Here is a 24,994-nt window from a genome sequence, read left to right as displayed (position 1 = left end):
GTTCTTGTATTTTATTTTTTAAACCAGTATCACTCAAGTGTTCATTGTGTGTTTCCTGTTATTTGGGAAATAGAACAAAACCAAAGTAAACTGATCCATGTGGGAATCAGCCCAGGTACCTGTAACTTCTGCCCTTGTATTGCTCCAGGCTTTCTGCTTGGAGCTTTCTAACTGTGCTTTATTAGAGAGCACTGGTTGATTAAAAAAAAAAAAAAATTGTTTCCCTTTGCTTTTTAACATCTAGATGAAAAATAAAGAGGAAGAAGAAAGACAGAGGAAACAAGAGGATAAAGAACAATTGCTGGCTATCCTGAAAGCAGATCGGATTTTCCAGGAGCATGAAAAGGAGAAAAAACGCAAAGCTGATAAAGAACGACAAGAAGTTCGAGATGCCCATATTCAGCAAATGGTAATTATTCTTAAATGTTTATACTTATTTTAACAGTAAATATGTAATGTAGAGTTCATGCTAGTTTTCTGTTTCCCAGGTGGTTTCATCTGTCAAATAAGATCAAATGATCATTATGGTTATGACACAATAAAATATATAAAAAATGTGAAGTTAATTTATCTTTTTATATGTATTGAAGTTCCCATATTAGGTTTATGTCTTTTGCACAAATATTTATCCTTCTTCAGTGTCTATTGTGCTTTAGTAAATATTAAAGAAAATGCAATTGCATACAGCAGGCCATGATGCTTATCTTCTTCGTTTTACTTTTTTCCCCCCTCTTTATAACTATAGGCCAGAGATTATGTTGATTGGGATCTCATAGGTTTCAGAGTTGGGGTGATAGGGGTACCAGAGATTTTAGAACACATATAGAGGACCTGGCATCCAATCATTTATGACTTAAAACTGTTTTCCAAAATGGCTATACCATTTTCCATTCCTACCAGCAACATATGCGAGGACAAACTGTTCCACATCCTCATCAACACTTGCTTTTGTTATCCTTTAATTTCAACTATTTCTAGTGTAGTGATATCTCATGGTGTTGTTTTGCATTTCCCTAATGACTAAAGATTTTGAAGATCTTTTCATGTCCTTTATAGACATTTGTGTGCCTTCTTTTATGAAGTATGTATTCAGATCTTTTGACAATTATTCAATTGAGTTGTTTGGGTTTTTTTAAATTTTATTTATTTGAGAGAGAGAGAGAGAGCACAAGCAGGGGGAACAGCAGAGGGAGAGAAAGAAGCAGACTACCCGCTGAGCAGGGAGTTTGATATGGGGCTCCATCCCAGAACCCTGGGATCATGACCTGAACTGAAGGCAACTGAACCACCCAGGTACCCTGGGTTTTCTTATTATTGTGTTTTAAGATTTTTAATGTGGTAGAATATACATAACAAAATTTGCCATTTTAACCATTTTTCAGTGTAACAGTTCAGGGCCATTAAGTGCATTTACTCTCACCGCTATCCATCTCCATAACTTTGTCATCATCCTACACTGAAATTCTGTACCTTTTCATTCCCCCATTCCCCCAAGTCCCTGGTGGCCACTATTCTTTCTGTTTCTATGAATTTGAATATGCCAGGTACCTCATATTAGTGGAATCATATTTGTCCTTTTGTATCTGTATTATTTTACTTATCATGTCTTCAAGACTCATCCATATTGCAGCATGTGTCAGAATTTCCTTTTTTTATTAAGGCTGAATAATATTCCATTGTATGTATATAGCCCATTTTGTTTATACATCCATCCATCAGTGGACATTTGGGTTGTTTCCATCTTTTGGCTATTGTGAATAATACTTCTATGGATATTGGTATACAAGTGTCTGTTGAGTCTTGCTTTCTTTTGTCTTTATACACAGAAAATGAATTGCCAGATCATATGGTAATTCTAGGTTTAACTTTTTTAAGAACCACTGTACTCTTTTTTTTTTTAAGATTTTATTTATTTTGAGAGAGAAAGAGAGAGTACAAGTGGGGGGGAGGGGCAGAGGGAGAGAGAGAATCCCAAGCAGACTCCACGCTGGACATGGAGCTCTACCTAGGGCTCAATCCCACGACCCTGAGATCATGACCTGAGCTGAAATCAAGAGTCAGACACTTAACTGACTGAGCCACCCAGGTGCCCCTTGAACAACCATACTGTTTTCTATAAAGCTGTACCACTTAACATTCCTACCAGCAATATTCAAGGGTTTCAATTTCTCTGAATACTCAACATTTGTTCTGTTTTGGGTTTGTTGTTGATGGTTTTGTTGTTGTTTACAATAGCCACCGTAATAGGTTTGAACTGGGTTTCACTTGTGGTTTTCATTTGCATTTCCCTAGTGATTAGTGATATTGAGCATCTTTTCATGTTTCTCGGCCATTTCTGTTCAGCCTAAAGACTTCCTTTAGCATGTTTTATAGTGCAGGTGGGTTAGCAATAAATTATTTATGTGTTTGTGGAAATGTCTTTGTCTTCATTTCACTGGGTATAGAATTACTGGATATCATTCTTTCCCAGCCCTTTGAATATATTGTTCCATCATCTTTGGCCTTCATTGTTTATCATTAGCAATCTGCTGTTAATCATATTGTTGGTCCCCTAAATGTGATGCATCATTTTTCTCTTGCTGGTTTCAACAATTTCTCTTTATTTTTGGTTTTCAGCAGGTTGACAGTTTGACAGTCAACCAATAATGTGAGTGGGGTTGATGTTCAGTTCAGTGATGTTAAGACAGTAATGCTTTTACCCCTGCCGCACAAGCTATGTGTGGGTTGAGGATGTTATTCCTAAGAACAGCAAATTCACAATTTCCCCCAGGCTTTTAATTTTTGCTAAGCTCCCTGGGGTCTCTTGTGTGAATGTGTAGTTTATCAGTGAGACAAGGATGTCCATAGAGTTTATTATTTCAGCCCTTCTATGCCTTTCTCACTTCCAGAATCTCCCCCTTAAATTTCTAGCTGCTTTGCCACTCAGTCCAAATGGAATCTGACATCATTGTCCAGCAAATCTGCAAGTTTTCACCACCTGAGCTGGAGGAGCTGGAGGGATAGCAATATCCCCCAGAAAAGCTTGTAGTTCTTACCTGATTTAGTAGCAGTTTTTCATGAAAACACATTTCTCAAGTAGTTGCTTATACATGGTCATTTAATAGTGCTTTGAAATGAGAATTTAAACTTGTTTTTATAGAGGGGAAATGGCCAACCTCCTCATGTAGCCATTGCCAGAAGTAGGATCTGCCATATTATTTTGAAGCAAATCCCAGATATCATTTTATCAATGTAGTATGTATCTCTCAAAACTCAGGGACTCTACAAATTTACATAATCCCAATTCCATTATTACATCTAAACCAATTAATATTGTCTTTAAATTTCCTTTAAATTGTCTCGTATTTTTTTTAGTTTGTTGGTTTTTAAAAAAAAATTTTAAGTAGACTCCATGCCCAATGTGGGGCTTGAACTCAAGACCCTGAGATCGGGAGTCACATGCTTTATGGACTAAGCCAGCCAGGCACCCCTTAGTTTGTTTTAATCAGGATCAGATAAGGTCCATATATTCTATTTGGTTGATATGTCTTTCAAGTCTCTTATCTAACACTCCTCCTCCACCCCTCTCTTCTTAAGTTCTCCCTTTTTGTCTTTTATTGTTTGTTTTCCAATTTATTTGTTGAGGGGTTTTACTGGTTTACAGGGTTTGTCTTTTAGAATTACTACAGTCCGGATTTTTATGGTTGAACCCCTGTTGCATAGCTTATTATGTTTCCTGCATTTCAGGTAAAAATCTAGTTGAGGTCAGATTCAGGTTCAAATCTTTGGTGAAAATTCCTCTTACATGGTGTATACTTCCATCAGAAGGCACATGGTGACCATTGTCACTTTCTGTGACATGAACAGCCTTTGATGACTATTGCCTAGATTTCTTAGTTCATGAGGTGGCAAGATATTGATATTCTCTCATTTCTTCTTATTCATTTGCTCAAGTCTTCAAAGAACTTTTCATGATCAACAATTTGGTTTCCCTGAGGTACAGTTTTTAAAGAAAAGACAGAATAAATAATTGATCCCTTCATCTTCCAGTATTCAAAATAATTAGCATCTCCTAAAGATGCTTGTTACTTCCCCCCATATGTTATAATTTTTAGGAATTTAAAACAGTATTTTAAAAGTTTCTTTATAAATCTATTTATGCTTAATGCAATCAAAATTGAGGCATCAATCATATGATCCATTATGATAATCCTTTCCTTCCCTTGTCACTTCCTTTCTGTACTTCACATGTTTCTCCTTGCTTCCTTAATATCGTTCCACAAATTGCTATCAAACAAACATATCCTAGTTGCTCTTTAAGTTCCCAAATTATAGTATTTTACCTTTTATGAGAGTGGTTTTAGCTTTTTCTGATTTTCTCAATCTTTTTGAAGGGCATTTTCTACTTTTTCAAATTCCTGCTATCACCGATTCAATAAATAGCACATAAGCCTTTTTTTTTAGCACATAAACCTTAATTTTGAATTGTATTTGAATTGAATATGAATTAAATGCCAAAAAAATTTGGTATTTCATATGTTATGGTTGCTCTATTTATTTATAAATTTCAATGTACAGTAGTTATCAGGTTTGGGCTCTTTTATACTTAAGTGCTGGTTACTGATTTAGGAAAATATTTTCATAAATATTAAATATATTCATAAGTAGACAAAATCACTCAATTTTTTACAAACTCAAACTCAGCATTTCTTAAAATGCTGCTAAGACAAGAAGTTGTCAATCAGACTTCATTAAAATCACCTCATAAAATCAGTTAAAAGAACAATGTTTTTGCAAATATTAGAGTTAAAAGAAGTTAAAAGAAAAAAAAATTATGAGATATAAATTGGCTTTTGGTAAATCGCTTAGAGTACTTATTCCAACCAGTTCCAGATCAACCAACCTACATTGATAAATGTCACTTGTTACAACTTCAAGTTCCTGGGAAAAGAAAATGTAATTGGTTTAATTTAGTTCAGATATTCACTGCTGATTTAATCTTATTTGGCTGGCTCATATGGTATATTGAGCTGACTTAGAACAGTGGATTTCAGTGAGTTCTTTCAGAATAGTAGATGGGGGGAGGGCACCTGGCTGGCTCAGTTGGAAGAATATGCAACTCTTGATCTCAGGGTCGTGAGTTTGAGCCCCACATTGTGTAGAGATTTAAAAAAAAGGGGGGGGGTGCCTGGGTGGCTCAGTCGTTAAGCGTCTGCCTTCGGCTCAGGTCATGATCCCAGCGTCCTGCTCTGTGGGAAGGCTTCTCCCTCTCCCAGTCCCTCTGCTTGTGTTCCCTCTCTCGCTGTGTCTCTGTCAAATAAATAAAATCTTCAAAAAAAAAAAAAAATAGTGGATGGGTTGGAGGCAGTGATCGGTAGGTCTTCTATACCTGCCAAAGTACACATTTTTATAAAGGTAGAAACAGGATTCTAAACTCATTTTTTACCTAAAGTTCATGCTTTTAACTACTTTGTTATATTGTTTGCTTGAAGATGTTATTGCATCAGGCTATTAAGTTTCACTGAGCCACTGCTTTGACCATACTACTGTGAGAAGCATGAGTTTCTGCAATTATAGTATATACAGGTGCCCCTTGAACAATACAGGTTTGAACTGTGGGGGTCCACTTACACATGGATTTTTTTCAATACATACATTGGAAAATTTTTTGGAGATTTGCTACCATTTGAAAAAACCTGGAGATGAACCACATAGCCTAGAAATACACCCACCCCAAATTAAGAAAAAGACATTATTTTAAGAACGCAGCATATAATACATATATGCATCCAAAATGTGTCAACTTTATCAGTAAGGCTTCTGGTCAACAGGAAGCTATTAGAAGTTTTGCGGAATCAAAAGTTATACATGAATTCTTTACTGTACCAGGGGTTGGCATCCCTAACCCCCATGTTGTTCAAGGGTCAACTGTAGTTGTTAATTCAGAGCTTGTCACCTATCAGCGAGTTTAGAAAATTCTATCTACAACTTCAAATGCTATGTATATTTAGAAAATTGATCTTACCAATATGAAACTGCACTTTCTTTCTTTCCCAAATAGGCCAAAAATAAACTTAACACGAAGCAAGAAAAACAAGCAGAATTAGAGTATTGCAGACTTAATGAAGCTCTTGTGGCTGAAAAGGAGAAGGAATTTCAGGATTATGCCAGAGAAGTAATTGAACTTGAGTCTGAATCAACAAATAAATATATTTATCCTCTTGTAAAAGCTGTACAGGAAGGACAAGGAGGTGGCCGTGGACCAGTTTTTGTGAACAGAGGTGGATTAAGACCCCGTTATCAGGCAAATGACAGCGCCGGAGTCCAGCTCCCTTTCTATAACTCTCAGGGATCAAAATATAGTAATTTTCAAAAGTCTAAGGGAAGGCTAGGTTTTACATGGTAGAAAAAAAGTTTATTTTTGAGATTGAGAAGACTAAGTTGTAGCTAATATTATGAGCTACAAGTAAGTGAATTTTATGCTTATAATTTGTTAATAAAGCTGCTCTTCATCTAAGTGCAATTATGTCTGTTCTAATGGATTCTTCACTACCAAAGTTTAATAAATCCCTTTGATAATACATAAACAGAGTGTAATTTTAGCCTTTAAAAATATGTATTCAGTAGCATTAAGTATAGCTATATTGTACAACCATTACCATATCTAGTTCCAGAATGTTTCATTGCTCCAAAGGGAAACCCTGTACCTAAGCGGTCACCTCCCACTTCCCCTCCCTTTCCACAGCCTCTGGCAACTTTGTCTCTATGGATTTGCCTGTTTTGGGTATTTCGTATAATTATATGGAATCATACTGTGGCCTTTTGTGTCTGGCCTATTTCACTTAGCTATTTTCAGGTTTCATCCATCTTATACCATTATCAGTACTTTGTTCCTTTTTATAGTTGAATAATATTGCATCGTAAGTATTTTTCTCTTCAGCAGAAATTTAATTATTTATCCTTCAGTACTTTTTAGTTTCAAACACTACCAATATTATTGCTAACAATAGGATTACAGAGTTTGACTTGTGGTTTATTTTGTAGAGTGTATCTTGCTAGACATGTGCAAATTACTGTTTTCGAGTTACTTGAAGTAATTTTTCTACAAGTAGTTATATGAGCAATTTGATACACAGGTGACTGCATCCAATCTGACTCAAAAGTTTGAGTTGTACAGTAAGTTTCACGTATTATCCCATTGGTGAATGTGTTTAAGAGCGAAATACAGGTTATTTTCCTTTCTCACAGGGCTGCTAAATTGTTCGGTAGTTCTTTTGGCCTAGGGTTGCCACCATTTTAAAAATTACTTAGATGCAAAGGCTCAATGAACTAATAAATAAAGTCAGGGAACCTCTGCCACCTATCTTTTTCTTTAAATTCTGTTTTAGAAAGTACTGTACATTTGGGGGTGATTACTAGTTTTGGATGAAGCTATCTTCACATTACAACACAGGAAACACATTTCTACAAAATGGTTAATTTCATAAATGTTTTATAACCAACTTATCCCAGTGAAGAACATAAAACATTAAAGACATTACTAGTTTTCTTACCTTATGTGAACAGTTTCATTGTATTAGTTTCAACTGGGCTGGTCTTTCTACTAGAGTTAAGCACATTAAAAACAAAAGGGCTATGCAAAGTCTTAAAAATTAATCACAAAACAATTGAGTGAAAAAAAACTGAGTTGCAAGGCACTCAGAACAGTGGAAACACAACTGTTGTAATCTGCCAATAGGATAAGAAATCCATAGCTAAAATGTGTGGCTAAGGGCGCCTGGGTGGCTCAGTCCGTTAAGCACCTGCCTTTGACTCAGGTTGTGATCCCAGGGTCCTGGGACTGAGGCCCGCATTGGGCTCCCTGCTCAGCGGGAAGTCTGTTTCTCCCTCTCCCTTTGCCCCTCCCCCCGACCCACTTGTGCTCTCTCTCTCAAATAAATAAAACCTTTTTAATAAGTAAGAGAAGTCCTTTAAAAAATAAATGTGTGGCTGAGATATATATTTGGGTGTTGAGGGGGGAAAGGTGTAAAAATTATCAATCAGCACTTAAAAATAAAAAGGAAATAACAGTATTAGGTTGGGAAATATGTTTAAGAAGGAAGCCTAAAAAGCAATGAAAATAGAAAAAGCAAATTGATACTAAAAGTATTTTAATACACAATTAATTTACACAGTCCATATGAAGCACTCACATTTTACATATTCTTCTGGCTAAATAAAGCATTTAAAAACACTCCAGAATTCAAGAATTTAATACCTCTTAACACATATAAACCACTGAATGGTCAGAACATTTTTATCTAACCATATATATTTTCAGTGACTAACTTTCAAGTTGGTGCATTTTCCCTAAATATATCTAATTTAAATAAAAATGAAACCAAACAAGAAACCAAAAACTAGACAATTTGTTTTACGAGTCAATTAACATCTATATGGCTTTACAATGTCAAGTGTTATATTAAAACTGGCAGGCACAGGATATAATACAATGTTCCCAATGCTGAGAAATTTGGAGGAATTAAAAAGCAAATCGTAGCATTCCAGTAGACAGTAATGCAAATTCCAAATCTAACCTTAAGTTTGCTGAGGCAAAAGACACATTGTAATCTGAAACATTATGATTAAACATTTACACTAGAATTTATCTCCAAACCTTCTAGAAATCATCACTGCTGACTAAATTCCTAAAGAAGCTCAGTACTGTTAAACTCTTTGCTCAGTTTCTCCTAATACAAATTCTATATCCCCATGGGTAAAATAAAAGTATATTTTAGTTGATTTATCTTCATTATTTAGCTTTTAATAAAAATAAAGGTTGAATAACTAATACAACAGTAATTTTAAAAATACAAAACAAACTGTTATAGTTTATTTAATACAATGTTTAACTATAAAAGTTGATAGTTTCAGAATTTAAATTCTGTAAAATGCAGTTTGCAGAAAACAGTTTTAACAGTTACTAATGATAAGAGAAGCAGCATTTTGAAACTAATTATACAATTGTGACAACAGCTTTATTCCTAAATTTCATTAAAAAAATATACATCACAGTGACTTTTGAGCTAGGAAAAGAAGTGCATTAACTTCACTTGAATTTTTCCCTTCTACAAAGAGAGCAGCCACAACTTTTAACATCCCCACATACAAATAACCAATTCATTTATCAATCCTTCAAAGTACTAGAAACACACAAAACAGAAACAAAATATACAGCATGGGCTTTTGGTAACACAGGCATTTGCTTTAAAAAAAAAAGAAAAAGCAGAAACACAACTTAACCCCACAATTTCTTCCTATACTTAAAAACAAACAAAACCCCTCAACAACTCCCTTCTCCAACCTTGCTGATGGATTTTTATTTATATGATTTTTCTTTTAATATTTACTTCTTGTGTTACACCACAGGCCAGCGTTTGCATTTGTCTGAATCCTTTAAAGGCAGCTGGGAAACCCGCTATGGGCAGGTGTCAACCAATGCTGCACTTCCTGGAGTTTATCAATTTTTAAAACAAGTATTGTAACAAAACATATCTTTTCACAATAAACAGGTTATAAATCTACAATCCTTGGAGTTTATTCAACTGTAAATATATGAATACTAAACTGAATAATTATAGTAAACATGACCAAAAGAAGACAGGAAAATAAACCATTTTATGTTTCTTTATATTTATGGTGTATATTGAAAGTACCTTCCAGTGAAGGGAAAGGGAACAAGTTTCTATAGAAATTTACTATAAAAGGTTCAAAGTGTGATGAAAAACAACTGCCACCTGGACTAAAAAGCATAGTGAGCTACTAAAAAAAAAAACAAAACTAACTTTTCCATATACTAACTTGAAAACAAATTAGAATTGTCCTTTAATATCATTACTCAAAATACCAGAAACCCAATGTGTTCCTGTCCATAATATTAAGAAATGTTTACTTTTCAGTTTCATACCTTTCACTGGGTACAAGCATCTGATTAGGGCATTCAGCAAAGCCAGTATGAATCAGTATCACACTTGTGCAAAGATAGATTTATCAAATTCTTTGAAACTTCTGTGAGGGCTTTAAGGAACTCTATTAGAAATTACAATGCTCTATGAGCTCATTAACTGTAGAGTAAAAATATTTTAAAGCAACCCAGTAGATTCTCTACTGCTCATCAACATTAATCTCTCTGTTGTGTCAATTTGTGGCAGATGGTTTACCCCCCCAAAAGAATGAAATAATCATGAAAAAAATTCTCAGATATTGCCAAACAATAAAATAAACCAATTAAATATCTTTAGAGGATATGAAGTCAAAGATAGTTCGAGGTAAACCGTAAGCTCAGACTTAACTATAAAATCAATTTGACAGGAAAGAGCCAGCTTTCAAGAAGGAGCATATTCAAAGTAAAAGCTAAAGGTGGCACAACTATTAAAAATGCAATAAAAGGACTGTTTGAGCTATGTGCTATACAGATGTAAAGGCAGACGAGGTACAGTTAATGCTGTTTAATTATTTTCTAAATGTTTTTATTCTGAAAATAAAATCTAGCTGATTGTCATCTTTCATCTCAGTTTCTTCACTGTATCTGTTCTACTATAAAAACTAAGTTTTAAAATGTCTATATATGCTTAGCATGGAGTCGCTCTTTTGATAACCAGGAGAATACTACTTATAGAAATTGCTAAAAATTTTTTCCCTATGGTTACTTGTCTATAATTCTTACTAGATACAGCTCTGCGATCAGACAACACGTATTTTTACCTAGCATGGGTTTTTTTTATTAGAAAACCTTTCTTAAATAGCACCTTGAAGCTCAAATAGTTTATAACAGATATTTTTAAAATGCAATTTACTGAATTTAAAAGACAATAACTAATTTAAAATATGTAACAGATTATATAGCTTGGGAACTCAAGACTCAATCATCCCTAAAGTAGGTTTGTGGTCAAAGTCTCTAAGGAATCAATCACCCCAGATTATCATAAACATCTATCACTTTTATCATCAGGAAAAAAAAATTTAGAAAGACTTCATTGTGGATTATTTGCTTCAAGATATTCCAATCTTATAATCATTACCTATTATTTGTTATGCAAACAGCTACCACAATGCCAAATGTTCATTACTGTATTAATCATTAATGGGAAGTATTATGTTAAGCACTGCTTTGCTCAGTACAAATAGCACTGAGTAGTTACTGGGTTTACCAAAAAGCTACCTTGGTAAGAGTTGATACTACACTGACAAATATGAAAGTACAAAACACTCTAAAGGCTACTATTAATTGGAATTCTGAAATTTCTTCTCAAATGAGGCAGGTTTTGTGTTTGCTGGATGTTCAGTATTTTATTTAGAAGATATTACAGAAAAAAAGGCCACACATCACAAAAATAGCAATATACAACACACAAAATTCTAAATGGACTTTGGGTATCTTTTACTGTTTAACTCTGTAAGCTATCAAATTTTGCAACTTTCTACTCTACTCTATGTGGCAATGTTGCACATGCCAAGCTAAATAATGTTAACAGTAATGGTATAAAGCCATCTGAATAGAAAGAAACCAGAGTCATAAACATGCTATACCCTATTGTGATACATAAATAGAAAAGATGCATTTTCTTGCCATTTGAAACTCACAACTATGAGAGTTAGAGAAGTCAGCTCAAGTTAAAAAACCAAATCCAAAACAAGAACCATGCAGAATTAACACTCAACTCTATATAGATCAGTGGCCAAAAGAGAAATCTTGGAAGTTAGTATGTCAATACTAACAATTTTTAGAATCTAACTTAAAGACCTGCACAAGTGGTATGTTTTAGTGAGAAAAATACCTTCATTTTAGAGAAAGATAATAGTAATTATAAAACAATGTTCCCCAAAGCAAAAATTTCATCTCTCCAGACCAAAAGTGACATAGAATTGAGAATTACAATCTGATCTTCCAAGGTACAGTTCCTGTCAGATGCTGTATAACAGCAAGTCAAACTCAATCAGTACATCAACTGAAATTACTCAACTATTTTTGTAAATAGTTAAGTAAATAAAACAAAACTAGGCAGGAAAAATATTAGTATGAATCAAGCTATGAGTGGAATTATAAAGAATAACATAGGCAGTACAATATAAATAACTTTTAAAGCACAAATTACTATAAAATCAAAAGTGATGACTTAAGATCTCAAGTTATTAGGATCCTGCTTTTCTGTGTTAATTAAAAGCTGCTGCTGCTGCTGCTGCAAGCCTCTACTTAAATGCAATCAGAAAATCTATACAAGATTTCTTCTACCTAGTGGCTTCTAAAGTTACTTTAATCATGAGAAACACAAGCTTCTGTAACAATGTATTCCAACAATCAGTTATGCTTGTTTTCAACTGGCTAATCACACAAACTGGGATGTAGAATAGCACATTTGCTATTGGCTGATTGTTGCAACACAAAAATGCATACATGAAATAGTTAAACACAGCACACAGTATTACACCAAAGTGTTTTTCTCATTTCAAGTTTATTAAAACTTTAGCAGTACAAATTATCCAGGTTGCAGATTATCAAAAGATCAACTCAATAAAGTCCACATTAAAAAAAAAAAAGGGACAAACATAAAACCCAAAAACAATGAAAAGAGGAAAACAACATAAAGGAGATTCATCAGCAAGTCTCTAAAACTTAAAATTTGAGCAGAATGGAAATAAGAAGTTTACACAACTCACTCATCCACTTTTGTCTTCATCTGTTCCAGGGCTTGATTCATGATCAAATTTTTTATTTTTATCATGTATGTGGTCATTTTCTTGACCCTTTGATTTTTGGTTTTCTTTTTCCACTGAGGATCTGGTCTTCTCATCCTCCTTATTTTTCAACGTGGAGAACTTTAACTCATTGTCCTGACTACTTTGTTTTATTTTTGAGAATGGACTTTGATCTCTATCAGCCTTTTTTTCCCTATTATTTGAGCTATTATGATCACGATTTTTAGAGTACATTCTCTTCTCACCCTCAGAATTTTCTTTTCTGTGTGAACTCTTACTTTCTTGGTTTCTATATTTTTCTTTGTTTCTGCTTTGACTTTCTTCTCTCTCTGAGCTCCGTGAATCTCTCCTCCTCCTCCTTCTATCTTTACTTCTTGATCTTCCTGGTGATGCTCTTCTCTCTCGGCTTCGAGACCTTCCCCTTCTCCTGTACTCTTGTTCTCTGTATCTATGGTACTCCTTGCTTCTGCTGCGATCTCGGTCATGGCTTCTAGATCGCACTCTTCTGCTCCTGTCCCTACTTCTGCTTCGTTCCCTTGTTCTACTATTGTAACTGTGTTTGCCTTTAGTGATATCACGTTCTCTACTTCTAGACTGTGCACGTCTATCCTTTTCCTTACTTTTATTATGATCATGCTCATTACTTTTTGATTCTAACTGTTTAGACTTCTCTTTACTTCTACTCCTTTCCTGATCTTTTCCTTTAGAATCAGACTTTTCTTTTTCTTTAACAATCTCATGATCCCTTTCTTTACTCCTTGATCTCATCCTCTTTTCTTCATGTCTATTATGCTTTGCATCTCTTTCTTTACTCTTTGATTTCTCTTTGCTCTTACTCCTACTTTTAGATTTGGCCCTTTTCTTCACTTTGTTTTTATTATACTTATCATCCTTTTCTGAGTTTCTTCTGATGTCTCTCTCTTTGCTGTTAGATTTGTGGTCTTTAACTTTCTTTTCCTTTTCATTTTTTCTGTTTGGACTCTCAGACACATGCCTGTGATCAGTTACTTTTTTCTCTTTTACTCTAACTGGACTTCTTTGATTTTCTTTTATTTCATTTAACTCACTCCTAAAAAATAAGGAGAAAAAAAAGCTTTTTGGAAATTTTATTAGAAAAAGGATGATGTCCATTATTAGCCAAAATGGTATTCTGTATTTTTAAAAATATTCAGAAACAATTGAAATGGCTATAAATTGAACAACTTTATGTACAAGAGTAAAAACAAAAATACTTGTCACTATATGTGAAATAATATAGGTAAATCTTACTTATCCCCTTTGATCCATCTTTCACCACTTGATACCCTCATTCTTTGTGCTCTCTGCATCTCTTGCCTCCAATGTGGAGGAGTCTCACTACGTCTGAAACGATCCCTTGATCTGGATCTAGAAGGAGTTCGGTAACGCTTAAAAAAATAAAATGGGAAAAATATTAACCTCCTAAAAATATAAAAGCATTACAATTATAGCTATAGCCTATACATTTCTAGGTTCAAATAAAATGTCTTATACTTCTATACCCTCTAAAATAAATAAGATTTCGGGCGCCTGGGTGGCTCAGTTGGTTAAGCGACTGCCTTCAGCTCAGGTCATGGTCCCGGAGTCCTGGGATCGAGTCCCACATCGGGCTTGCGGATCAGCGGGGAGCCTGCTTCTCCCTCTGACCCTATCCCCTCTCATACTGTTTCTCTCTCTCTCTCTTTCAAATAAATAAATAAATAAATAAATAAAATCTTTAAAATAAGTAAGATTTCCTAATTTTCAGGTATGAAACCAGTGAGGCAAAAATACTTTAAATACTCACTCATACTATAAATTCCAAATAAAAAGCATTAACCACCAAACTCTAGCCACCCATGTCCTCTCCACAGAACTATCCTATTTAAGTGATGCTACTGGACCATAACAGGTACAGGAACCCTTACAAGTTGCCAAGTTTCAATTTGGAAATATGTATTCTTGATGTTTCCAAGCAAATATCCCATATTAGGAGAAAAACTGAGTAAATGCATAATGTTCATTTATTCAACCAATATTTACTCAGCTCTTGGAATGGCCAACCACTCTACCATGTGTTGCAGAAACATTAGTGAGCCAAGACATGTCTCAATTTTGCTCTTTTGGAACTTGAATTCTATAAGGCTAGGAGAACCCTTAGATAGATATATAATCACAGATATTCACAAGCACAAATCAGTTACAATTAGAATCAGAATAAAGGAAATACAAGGTGCTCAGAGAATATGTAACAGGGGAGATCCAGCCTAGTACAGGGAAAGTTAAATGATAATTAAAAGCTAACAACTAACAAACATGCATCAAGAGTTACACAGGCAAGGGTAAGGAAAAGAAGGTAAAAGTGTGAGGATGGATGGGTAAGGAAGAATATGTGAAGCATAAGAAATATCTTATTTGAAGGTCCCAAAACAGGAAAAAACATCGCACTTTTTAGAAATGACCACAAGATAGATCAGTACGGCTAAAGATAAAAACTGCCAGGGAGGGACGCCTGGGTGGCTCAGTCAGTTAAGCGTCTGCCTTCAGCTTAGGTCATGACCCCAGGGTCCTGGGATGAGTCCCAAATCAGGCTCCTTCCTCAGCAGGGAGCCTGCTTCTCCCTCTGCCTGCCGCTCCCCGTCCCGCTTGTGTGGTCTCGCTGACAAATAAATAAATAAAATCTTAAAAACAAACAAACCAACAAAAAAAAAACTTCCAGGGAATGTAATACTAGATAATACTGATGAGGTAAGCAAGGACTAGATTTTATAAGGTCTCATAGGCCATGGTAACAATTTTGGACTTATCCTATAATCGATGGCAAAGGAATGACATTTTCATTCTTAAATGACCATTCTGGGGGCACCTGGGTGGCTCAGTTGTTAAGCGTCTGCCTTCGGCTCAGGTCATGATCCCAGGGTCCTGGGATCGAGTCCCACGTCAGGCTCCTTGCTTGGCAAGAAGCCTGCTTCTCCCTCACCTACTCCCCCTGCTTGTGTTCCCTCTCTCGCTGTTTCTCTCTGTGTCTCAAATCTTTAAACAAATCTTTAAAAAAAAAAAGACCATTCTGGATGCTGTTTAGAGAAAGAATTCTATCAGTGATTCTCAAATTGCTGTCTAGGGATCCCAAGACTCAGGGGATCTGTGAAGTCAAAACTATTTTCATTATATCATATTATTTGCCTTTTCATTTTCACTCTTTCATTATTGTACAGTGGAGTTTTTCAGACTACATGACATTTTAGTATCTTTGCTTTCATAGCTAATGGAATGTGTGCTTATATATTCTTGTATTTTAAATAGTTCTTGGTTTTAATTTCTAAAACTATAAATATCGATGGATATAACCCATATCACAAAAGCTCCTTTGGATCCTCAATAATTTTTAAAAGTGTAAAGAGAAGGGCACCTGGGTGGCTCAGGGATCGAGCCATGCATCAGGCTCCCTGTTCGGCGGGAAGCCTGCTTCTCCCTCTCCCACTCCCCCGCTTGTGTTCCCTCTCTTGCTGTGTCTCTCTCTGTCAAATAAATAAAATCTTAAAAAAAAAAAAAAAAAAAGTGTAGGGAGCCTGGGTGGCTCAGATGGTTAAGCGTCTGACTTCGGCTCAGGTCATGATCCCAGGGTCCTGGGATCCAGTCCCGCATCGGGCTCCCTGCTCCGCGGGGAGCCTGCTTCTCCCTCTGCTTCTCTCTCTCTCTCTGTCTCTCATGAGTGGATGGATAAAATCTTTAAAAAAAAGTGTAAAGAGATTCTGGGGCACCTGGGTAGCTCAGTCAAGTGTCCAACTCTTGATTTCAGCTCAGGTCTTGATCTCAAGGTTGTGAGTTCAAGCCCCGCATTTAAAAAGAAAAAAAAAAGTGTAAAGAGAGTTCAAAGACAAAAAAGTTTGAGAACTGCCATGAGAACAGTTAGAAGGCCATTTATAGTTCAGAGAATATACAAAGGTAAACTGAATTAAGGTGGTGGGAGTGAAGCTTGAGAAGTAGATGGATTTCAAAGTATTTACAAGGTTGAAATGAAGGGATTTGGTTTTGGTGTTGGATAAGATATACAAGGTAGGGGGGCGCCTAGGTGGCTCAGCTGGTTGAGCGTCTGCCTTCGGCCCAGGTCATGATCCCGGGGTCCTGGGATCGAGTCCCACATGGGGCTTCCTGCTCCGCAGGGAGCCTGCTTCTCCCTCTCCCACTCTCCCCTACTTGTGTTCCCTCTCTCTCTGTGTCTCTGTCAAATAAATAAATAAAATCTTAAAAAAAAAAAATAAAGATATACAAGGTAGGAAAGCAGAGAAATAAAATGATTCTTGGGCTTTAAGTAACTGCACAGGTGTTGGTGTCTATCAGTGAGAGCAGGAACCTAAAGGAGGTCTGAAGAGGAAGTGCTTATGCTCAACATTATATACACTGAGTGTGAGGTGTCTGTTAAGCAACTAGCTGGCTGTCAAATAAGTCTTGGCACCAGAAAAGCAAATCAGCATTTGATACTTATCAACACACAGGGAAGCCACTGAAGCTGTGGGAGTGATGAGACTGCCCAAGGACCATATGCAGAGTGAGAAGAGTTGGAACCCTGAGGTACTACTATATTAAAGGCCAGGTATACGAGTGTGAACTGGCAGTGGACATTCAAAATAGACTGGCCAGAGACAGAAAGAAAATAGGACAGAAGCAAGTGGAAAGAGTATTACAAGGAGGGAGAGTAAGTAAGACAAAGACTGAAAGGACCCACTGGATTTTATGACATATAGCCAACCATATAGCAAGTGCTATTTTCAGCAGAATGGTAGAAGATGAACTGAAATGGTTTAGAAAGGAGTAAGAAGTGAAGAAATAATATACCAAGTAGAGCCACATTTCTAAAAAGTTTTGAAGACTCAAGATATTCAGATGGGGAGAATCCAGGAAAGAGGATGAAATACAGGAACAGGGTTAATTTTTATTAATTTTTAACAAGATCAGAGATACAATGGTCAGGAAGTAACAAGGAGGCACAAGAAAGACACTGATCTCATTTTACACCATGCACATGTAAAATCTATTAACATCCATATATTTTCAGTTTGGAAGTACCAACACAAAGAAGTTACTATAAAAAGAGAACATGGGGCGCCTTGGTGGCTCAGTCGTTAAGCGTCTGCCTTCGGCTCAGGTCATGATCCCAGGGTCCTGGAATCGAGCCCCGCATCGGGCTCCCTGCTCCGTGGGAAGCCTGCTTCTCCCTCTCCCCCTCCCCCTGCTTGTGTTCCCTCTCTTGCTGTGTCTCTGTCAAATACATAAATAAAATCTTTAAAAAAGTAAATAAAATAAAAAGAGAACATAATATCCATATCTACTCTAAATTTTAGTTACTTATAAAACAATATTTAAGAAACAAATTATTTACAATAAATGCAATATTATTAAGATTTCTGGGAAAAGAATCACCTACCCTTGGTCCTCTTCCTTTAATTTTCCTGCCAGACCTAGTAACTAAAAGTCGCCTCTGGTATGAAGCAGGCTGGGAGTTAGGTGGATTACTAGAAGGAAGCAAACGGAAAATTAAAATACACACACACACACACACACACAGGAATATTACTTGGTCATCAAAAAATGAAATCTTAACCATTTGCAACGACGTGGATGGAACTAGAGGGTATTATGCTAAGTGAAATAAGTCAGTCAGAGAAAGACAATTATATGATTTCACACAAATGTGCAAGTTAAACAAGACAGATGATCATAAGGGAAGAGAGGGAAGAATAAATTCAGACGAAATCAGAGAGGGAGACAAACCGTAAGAGACTCTTAACTACAGGAAACAAACAGGGTTGCTGGAGGGATGGGGTAACTGGGTGATGGGCATTAAGGAGGGCACCTGATGTAATTAGCACTGGGTATTGTATGCAACTGATGAATCACTGGACTCTACCTCTGAAACTAATAAAATATATGTTAATGAATTAAATTTAAATTAAAACAACTATAAAAATGGATCTGGAGAATATAGCTTTACTGATCTAAACTAATAAATTTAAATCTTATACATAATCAGTAGTTTTCAAAGTTATCAATTCCTACTAGGTATCTGGAAAAGTATGGGAGCATTTTTCAACTGTCAATGACTAGACAGTGCTACTGGTACTTAGAACCATGAGTTAGGAATGCTAAAATCTTATAATGCATGAGAATGAAGAACTATTCTGCCCCAAAATGCCAGCTGTGTGCTGAGAAACCCTGTTAAATAACCATTTTTAAGATGAAATTAACTTGACAGCATTAAGGAAAATCAACATAGAAGAGTTCATATAGCTCAGCATAGGCGGTATGCCACTAAGAAAATAACTTTAAAACTATCTTATTCCAGGGGTGCCTAGGTGGCTCAGTAGGGTTGAGCATCTGACTCTTGATTTCGGCTCAGGTCACGATCTTAGGATCCTGGGATCAAGCCCTTGTCGAGCTCTGTGCTCTATGGGGAGTCCGCTTGAGATTCTCTCCCTCTGCCCCTCCCCCTGTTCACGCACACACTCTCTCTAAAATAAATAAAATCTTTAAAAAAGAAAAAAACAACCCCATCTTATTCCAAAGTAGCTTATAATCCTATAAGCAACTGTTCACTGTCAAAAGAACTACAGAAAAGAGTAATTAAGGATAATAAAGTAGACACAAGCTGGCGTGAATTAGCAAAACATTTATATCCTGGTTTATACCAAAAAGGGAAACTGTTTTCAAAAAATAATGAGTTAATATTTAATTAGCACAAACAATATCCATGTAAGTTATGTTTGAAAAGTTCATTCTAAAGTAGTTCAAACATTATCTCTGTAATATTTATTTCCTTAAAAATACCTTTCCTAGTACTTGAGGAAAAATTAACTCAATCCACTCCACTGAAATTACCCCAAGTTTCAAAGAACTTTTTTTAAAATAAAACTAAGATTTATTTTTATATTTTTACTGTATTGTGAAAGTTTATGGGAGATACTCAGAATTTTATTACTTTTATGTTATTAACAATACATTTCTAATCATAAATAAGAAAATGACTTCAATCTTTTTTCTATTTTTGGAGATAATTGTTAAAATGATTTACAAAGAACCAACAGGCCAACTAATACTAATAATGTGAATTTACGCAGAAACATTTTCAAAGAACTTGAATATATCAATTTTCATTACCACAATACTATAAATTAGGCATGAAAACAGCATTTTTGCCCTATTAAATTGAAAAATAAAGGTTCTTACTTGCTTAGAAGTTTAATATATACAAATTACACAGTAAGACAGCTTGGGTTTTAAATGGAATTGGTCTGAAATGCCACAATGCATCTTTTTGCAGTGCTTATTTTTCAAAAAAGTAACTTTTAACTCAAAATCTGTTTGAATTAAATCAGTTTCTCTTTTTAGATATATAGTTAACAAAAAGGAGCTTTGCTAACTTTATCCTATAAAAAAAGATTTCAATCTTGGGACAAGGTCACCAATTAAATCTTGTTTAAAGTACATAAAGACTTAAAAAAAAAGTTCTGTTTTAAAGAGTGTAGGGCACTCTACAAGATAGACACATTAACATACCACTCTCTCTCTCGCTCTCTTTCTCTGTTTTTCCTTTCTTTTTCATCAGCTTTAGGAGGACTTTTTCTCATTAGGAATCTATTTTCAGGTATAGGAGGGATCTCTTCTGGACGGACAGTAGACTGGGGTTGTGCTTCAAGATTTTCAGTCTCACTTTCACTAGATGCACTTAACAGAAAACATACAAAAAAAATTCCATTTCGTTATTATGCACCTACCCCAAATTTCCAATTGTTGGTATTTCTTTCCTTTGTAAGATGTCACAACATATAAGCCATCCTGCCCACCCCCTCAAAGATGCAATAACATACAGAAAATCCTCCTTCATTTGTCTGACAAACCAGCTAACCAACCCAAAAGCAAAACCAATTGTTTCCATTATCACATTCTCAGAAAGTATTTTCCAATAAAATGGATCTAACACATGGAACTCCACAGGCAATGTACTCTGATAAATTTAAAATACTTAAAAATGCAGGCAAAGAAATTAGTTGCTTTAAAGACAACAGACGTAAGACAAGTTTTAGTACATAGATTATTTCAGACAAAACAGAAAAGAAAGTAAATATACTGATAATATTTGCTTCTACCCTTGTGTTTTCATAGCAACAAAGGAAATAAAGGACAAAAAAAGCAAGAGAGACTGCTATAAAAAATAAGGAAAATAATAATTGGTTTCCTATAATTCTCATTAATCCTATATATTCCTCCTAAGAAACACAAACCTATAAAACCAAAAGCATCTTTTCACTGAGTTCAGACAAACAGAACTGAATGGCTTTGTTGAAAATGATATGAATGTACTTAAATTTAATCTACAGACTGTAGAATCAAAATGGTCTTATACTTGGGGCGCCTAGGTGGCTCAGTTGGTTGAGCGGCTGCCTTTGGCTCAGGTCATGATCCTGGAGTCCCTGGATCGAGTCCCGCATCGGGCTCCCTGCTCGGCGGGGAGTCTGCTTCTCCCTCTCACCCTCCTCCCTCTCATGTGCTCTCTCTCTCTCATTCTCTCTCTTTCAAATAAATAAATAAATAAAATCTTAAAAAAAAAAATGGTCTTATACTTAATGCTAGGAAATATTTCTCACTATTTTAATATTGCCATGCAGATGATCCAAAATCCCAATAGATTTACTTATAAACTGAAGGGAATTAGAATATAAAGCTAGTATTATAAAAGAATTTAAAATTAAGACCTTTTCTTGCTTTTCTTTCTCTTCTTCTTTTCTTTCTTGTGTTTTCGGGAATTTTTCCTATGTTTCTTTTTTCTTTTTTTTGATTTCTCTTCAGAAGCACTTTCTGAATCAGAAGAATCAGAAGACGACTGAGAATCACTTGAGCTATCTGAGTCACTGGATGAGGAGGAAGATGATGATGATGACTTATGTCTTTTCTTTTCTTCTTTCTTAGCTTTAATAAGAAACAAAGATGGTTTTGGTCAGCACTTTTTAGATAAACTTCATAAGTGGAAATTTACGTCTGCAGCAGATTCTCACTAAGTCCAGTATTTAACACTTAGCTCATCCAGCTATTTGAACTGAGGAGTACAGGAAAGGAGTCAAGACTTAGGATTAGAATCCAGATCCCTGGATTCATAGATCGAAGTTCTATCTATTACGCCAAAGAATTTTGGAAAAGTAACAGGTTAAGTCTAAAACACTAAGCTGATTTTAGGAAACATTTAAATGACAGTTTCTAAAAAGCACAGAATTTTGAGTCCCAGATTAGAATCTTCTTGTGGTTTTCAACTTTTTCTATTATCAAGAATAGAGGTAGAACTGTAAGAGAGAAACAACACACATAAAAAATACTTTGCATAAATGTGGAAAATAAGAAACATGACTCCACTGGCATTGGCTTGTTTCAATGCCTGAGCATTCCTCTAATGATTAAGAAATTTAGCTTAGTTGAAGAGAATTACCACAGAGGGTAGTCATTTGCCAATGGTTAATAACTATGCTACAAAACTATGCTACAAAAATAATTTCAAATTGAAATTTTATTTTGGATTAAGTAGGTAATAATTTTTAAAGGGATCCCAAAACTCAAATGCTTTAAGGACTAGGCAACAAATATAAATAAGTGAAATTAACCAGGTATGATACAAAAGGAATTGGGGAAAGATAAGACAAACTGAATAGAGCCTGACTCATCTAAAGGTATTCTAATTCAAACTATGGTGGACTTAAAGTGAAATCAGGCCAAAGATGTGACAACACTGATATATGGATAAGTATAATAAACTGGAACACATCAAATATATTAGAATTCATCAGTTCATATATATTAGAATTCATCAGTTCATAATGATATTGGTAAATAAAATATAAAGAAGTTACCTGCTTTTCCTTATACAAACTGTACCCACAGGCTAACCAAACAGTAAATGAAAGGAAGATGCTCTTTTATCAAAAGTATTCAGGAATAAATGAAGCAGAAATGATGATTAGGATATCATCATTTTGCAACTCATAATGAGGCACTGACACCAAGAACTGCTGCAGAGCACAAAAACTACTTTTCGTATATGACACTTGCTCTTGTCAAATAAATCCATCCATGCATCCATCCATCCACCCATCCAAACTGCATCTGATCAACTTTCTAGACCTAACTACAAAGTCATATGAAATAGAGGCAAAAAAGAACACATTACATAACAAAGATGCAATCAGTATAATCTAATGTCTGTAATAATGGAAAACACTACAGGACAAATGACCTAGCTTGTTCAACAAATAAATCTCAAGGAAATAAAAGAGATGGTACCGGAAATCTATTTAGAACAAAATCAAAAAAATCTCACAAACCCAATGTCTGAACCTTACTTGGATTCAAATTAAAACATTAAAAAAATTACATTAATGAAACAATTAGAAATTTGAACACTGACAGGAATATTTAGGAATATACATGTGTGTACACGATTATGATATTAGTTTTCTTAAAGGAATCGTTTTTTAGACCAATAATGAAATATTTATCAATAAAATGTTATGCCTAGAATTTGCTTCAAAACAACAAGAAAGGGAGAACTGGCCAGGATATAGGTAAAATGATACTGGCCATGACTTAATTGTTGAAGCTGCGTAATGAACACTATTGTTTGGTTATACTACTTTGACCACTTCTGTATATGTTAGTATTTTCCATGATAAAAAAAAAAAATCAGAGCACAAAGAAAATACATCTTTGGACTGACTGTTGGTTGATTACAGACCTTAGGGTCTGAAAGGGTTAACAGCTGGTTTATAGCCTTTCCTTTAGCCTCAGGAGCACCTGAGGATCTGGCAGTTGGCCAAATCATTCTTGAAACTCTTAGCTCAGAATTTATAGGAGTGTACTAATTAAAAAATAAACGACAATCTGGCTTAAGTTACTATGTACTTTACCCAGGACTTGCAGTTCACCACACCAAGACTGTTTTTCCAGTACCAGTAAGATGCTGCTGCACTGGAGGGCACCTGGGTGGCTCAGTTGGTTAAGCCACTGCCTTCGGCTCAGGTCATGATCCTGGAGTCCCGGGATCGAGTCCCACATCGGACTCCCTGCTCAGCAGGGAGTCTGCTTCTCCCTCTGACCCTCCCCCGTCTCATGCTCTCTCTCTCATTCTCTCTCTCAAATAAATAAATAAAATCTTTAAAAAAAAAAAAAAAAAGATGCTGCTGCACTGGAGAATGGGAATAAGGTATAAAAGGTGAAGGCAGGGGGGAGGAGAGAGAAAAAAAAAAGGTGAAGGGACCTGAGGTAAAGGCTTCATCACACAGCCATGTTCCTCAGGGTCATGAACATAACAAGAGTGAGATGCCTGGGACGTACGCAAGCTCTGCCTAGAAATCATGAGATCTCTACTATGTTGTTGCTGTACAAACTATGCTGTTCCTGTCCTGAATCCTTTCTTAAAGGAAAATAAACTTAGTGCTGAGTAAAGTCTATTTTGTATTTTGTCTCATGAGTCCAACTGTTAATCTGAACCCAAGCCCACTGTTGTCAGTTGAGGCACAGAATGGGTATGTAAACATATACAAACTGAAACATCCACTTATATATACTACAAACCTAAGAGATGGGTGGGTGGGTAGGAGGTAATCAAACTTAAACTGAAGGAATAAATTCATAATGAATAACTCTAAATATGAGATCACAAAATAGGCAAGCAAAACAATTCACATAAACACAGTAATGCTTTACTTGATTACCATGATTTACCAGATTAACAAAGCTTTATTTACCAGTTCCAACTTATATTTATTTTGCATTCTTTCCCATGGTAAATACACTGCAGTTTGCTTCTTTAACAAGCCTAATCTCCCCACCAAATGTATTAAATACATTTCAAATGACCATAATTTAGTTCACATATCACTTTTTAAAAAATATTTTATTTATTTGAGAGCAAGGGAGAGAGTGAGATAGAGACAGAGAGTTAGTTCTAATAGAATATATCCTGAGTCTCAAAATCTGTGTTAAACTAAATTTAAAAATATGATTTATGCACATTGTGAATCTGACTGAAACTTTATCCTTCTCAGATCAACAAATACAGATGACCACACCCCTGCAGTCAAAAATCCATGTGTAATTTTTGACTCCACAAAAACTTAACTGCTAATAGCCTACTGTTGACCAGAAACCTTACCAATAATTATAGTCAAGCAACACATATTTTTGTAGGTTTATATGGATTATATACTGTATTTTATTTTATTTTACCTTTTTAGAAAGAAGG

The 24,994-nt window shown here is 35.3% G+C and overlaps 2 protein-coding genes across 6 annotated transcripts in view; one reads left to right on the top strand and one right to left on the bottom strand.

The window, feature by feature from the left end:
- Positions 1 to 6,408, top strand: part of CFAP210 (cilia and flagella associated protein 210) — a 34,260-nt gene extending 27,852 nt beyond the window's left edge. The window contains exons 9-10 of the mRNA XM_021703062.1: positions 245 to 409; positions 6,041 to 6,408. Of these exons, the coding sequence (XP_021558737.1) occupies positions 245 to 409; positions 6,041 to 6,385 (510 nt within the window). The 3' untranslated portion in view covers positions 6,386 to 6,408. The remainder of the gene's footprint in view (positions 1 to 244; positions 410 to 6,040) is intronic.
- Positions 6,409 to 12,451: 6,043 nt separating this feature from the next.
- The window catches only part of PPIG (peptidylprolyl isomerase G), a 49,615-nt gene continuing 37,072 nt past the window's right edge, over positions 12,452 to 24,994 (bottom strand). For all 5 annotated transcript variants that reach the window (XM_021702814.2, XM_021702816.2, XM_021702817.2 and 2 more), the window contains 5 exons: positions 21,462 to 21,675; positions 20,266 to 20,433; positions 18,137 to 18,224; positions 13,984 to 14,120; positions 12,452 to 13,783 (listed from right to left, as the gene is read on the bottom strand). In XM_021702814.2, the coding sequence (XP_021558489.1) occupies positions 12,676 to 13,783; positions 13,984 to 14,120; positions 18,137 to 18,224; positions 20,266 to 20,433; positions 21,462 to 21,675 (1,715 nt within the window). In that variant the 3' untranslated portion in view covers positions 12,452 to 12,675. The remainder of the gene's footprint in view (positions 13,784 to 13,983; positions 14,121 to 18,136; positions 18,225 to 20,265; positions 20,434 to 21,461; positions 21,676 to 24,994) is intronic.

This window comes from Neomonachus schauinslandi, chromosome 3, assembly GCF_002201575.2.
Source record: "Neomonachus schauinslandi chromosome 3, ASM220157v2, whole genome shotgun sequence".
In the NCBI taxonomy this organism is placed as follows: Eukaryota; Metazoa; Chordata; class Mammalia; order Carnivora; family Phocidae; genus Neomonachus; species Neomonachus schauinslandi.
The sequence above is the reverse complement of the archived record's forward strand: the minus strand, read 5'-3'. Positions and strand labels throughout refer to the sequence as shown.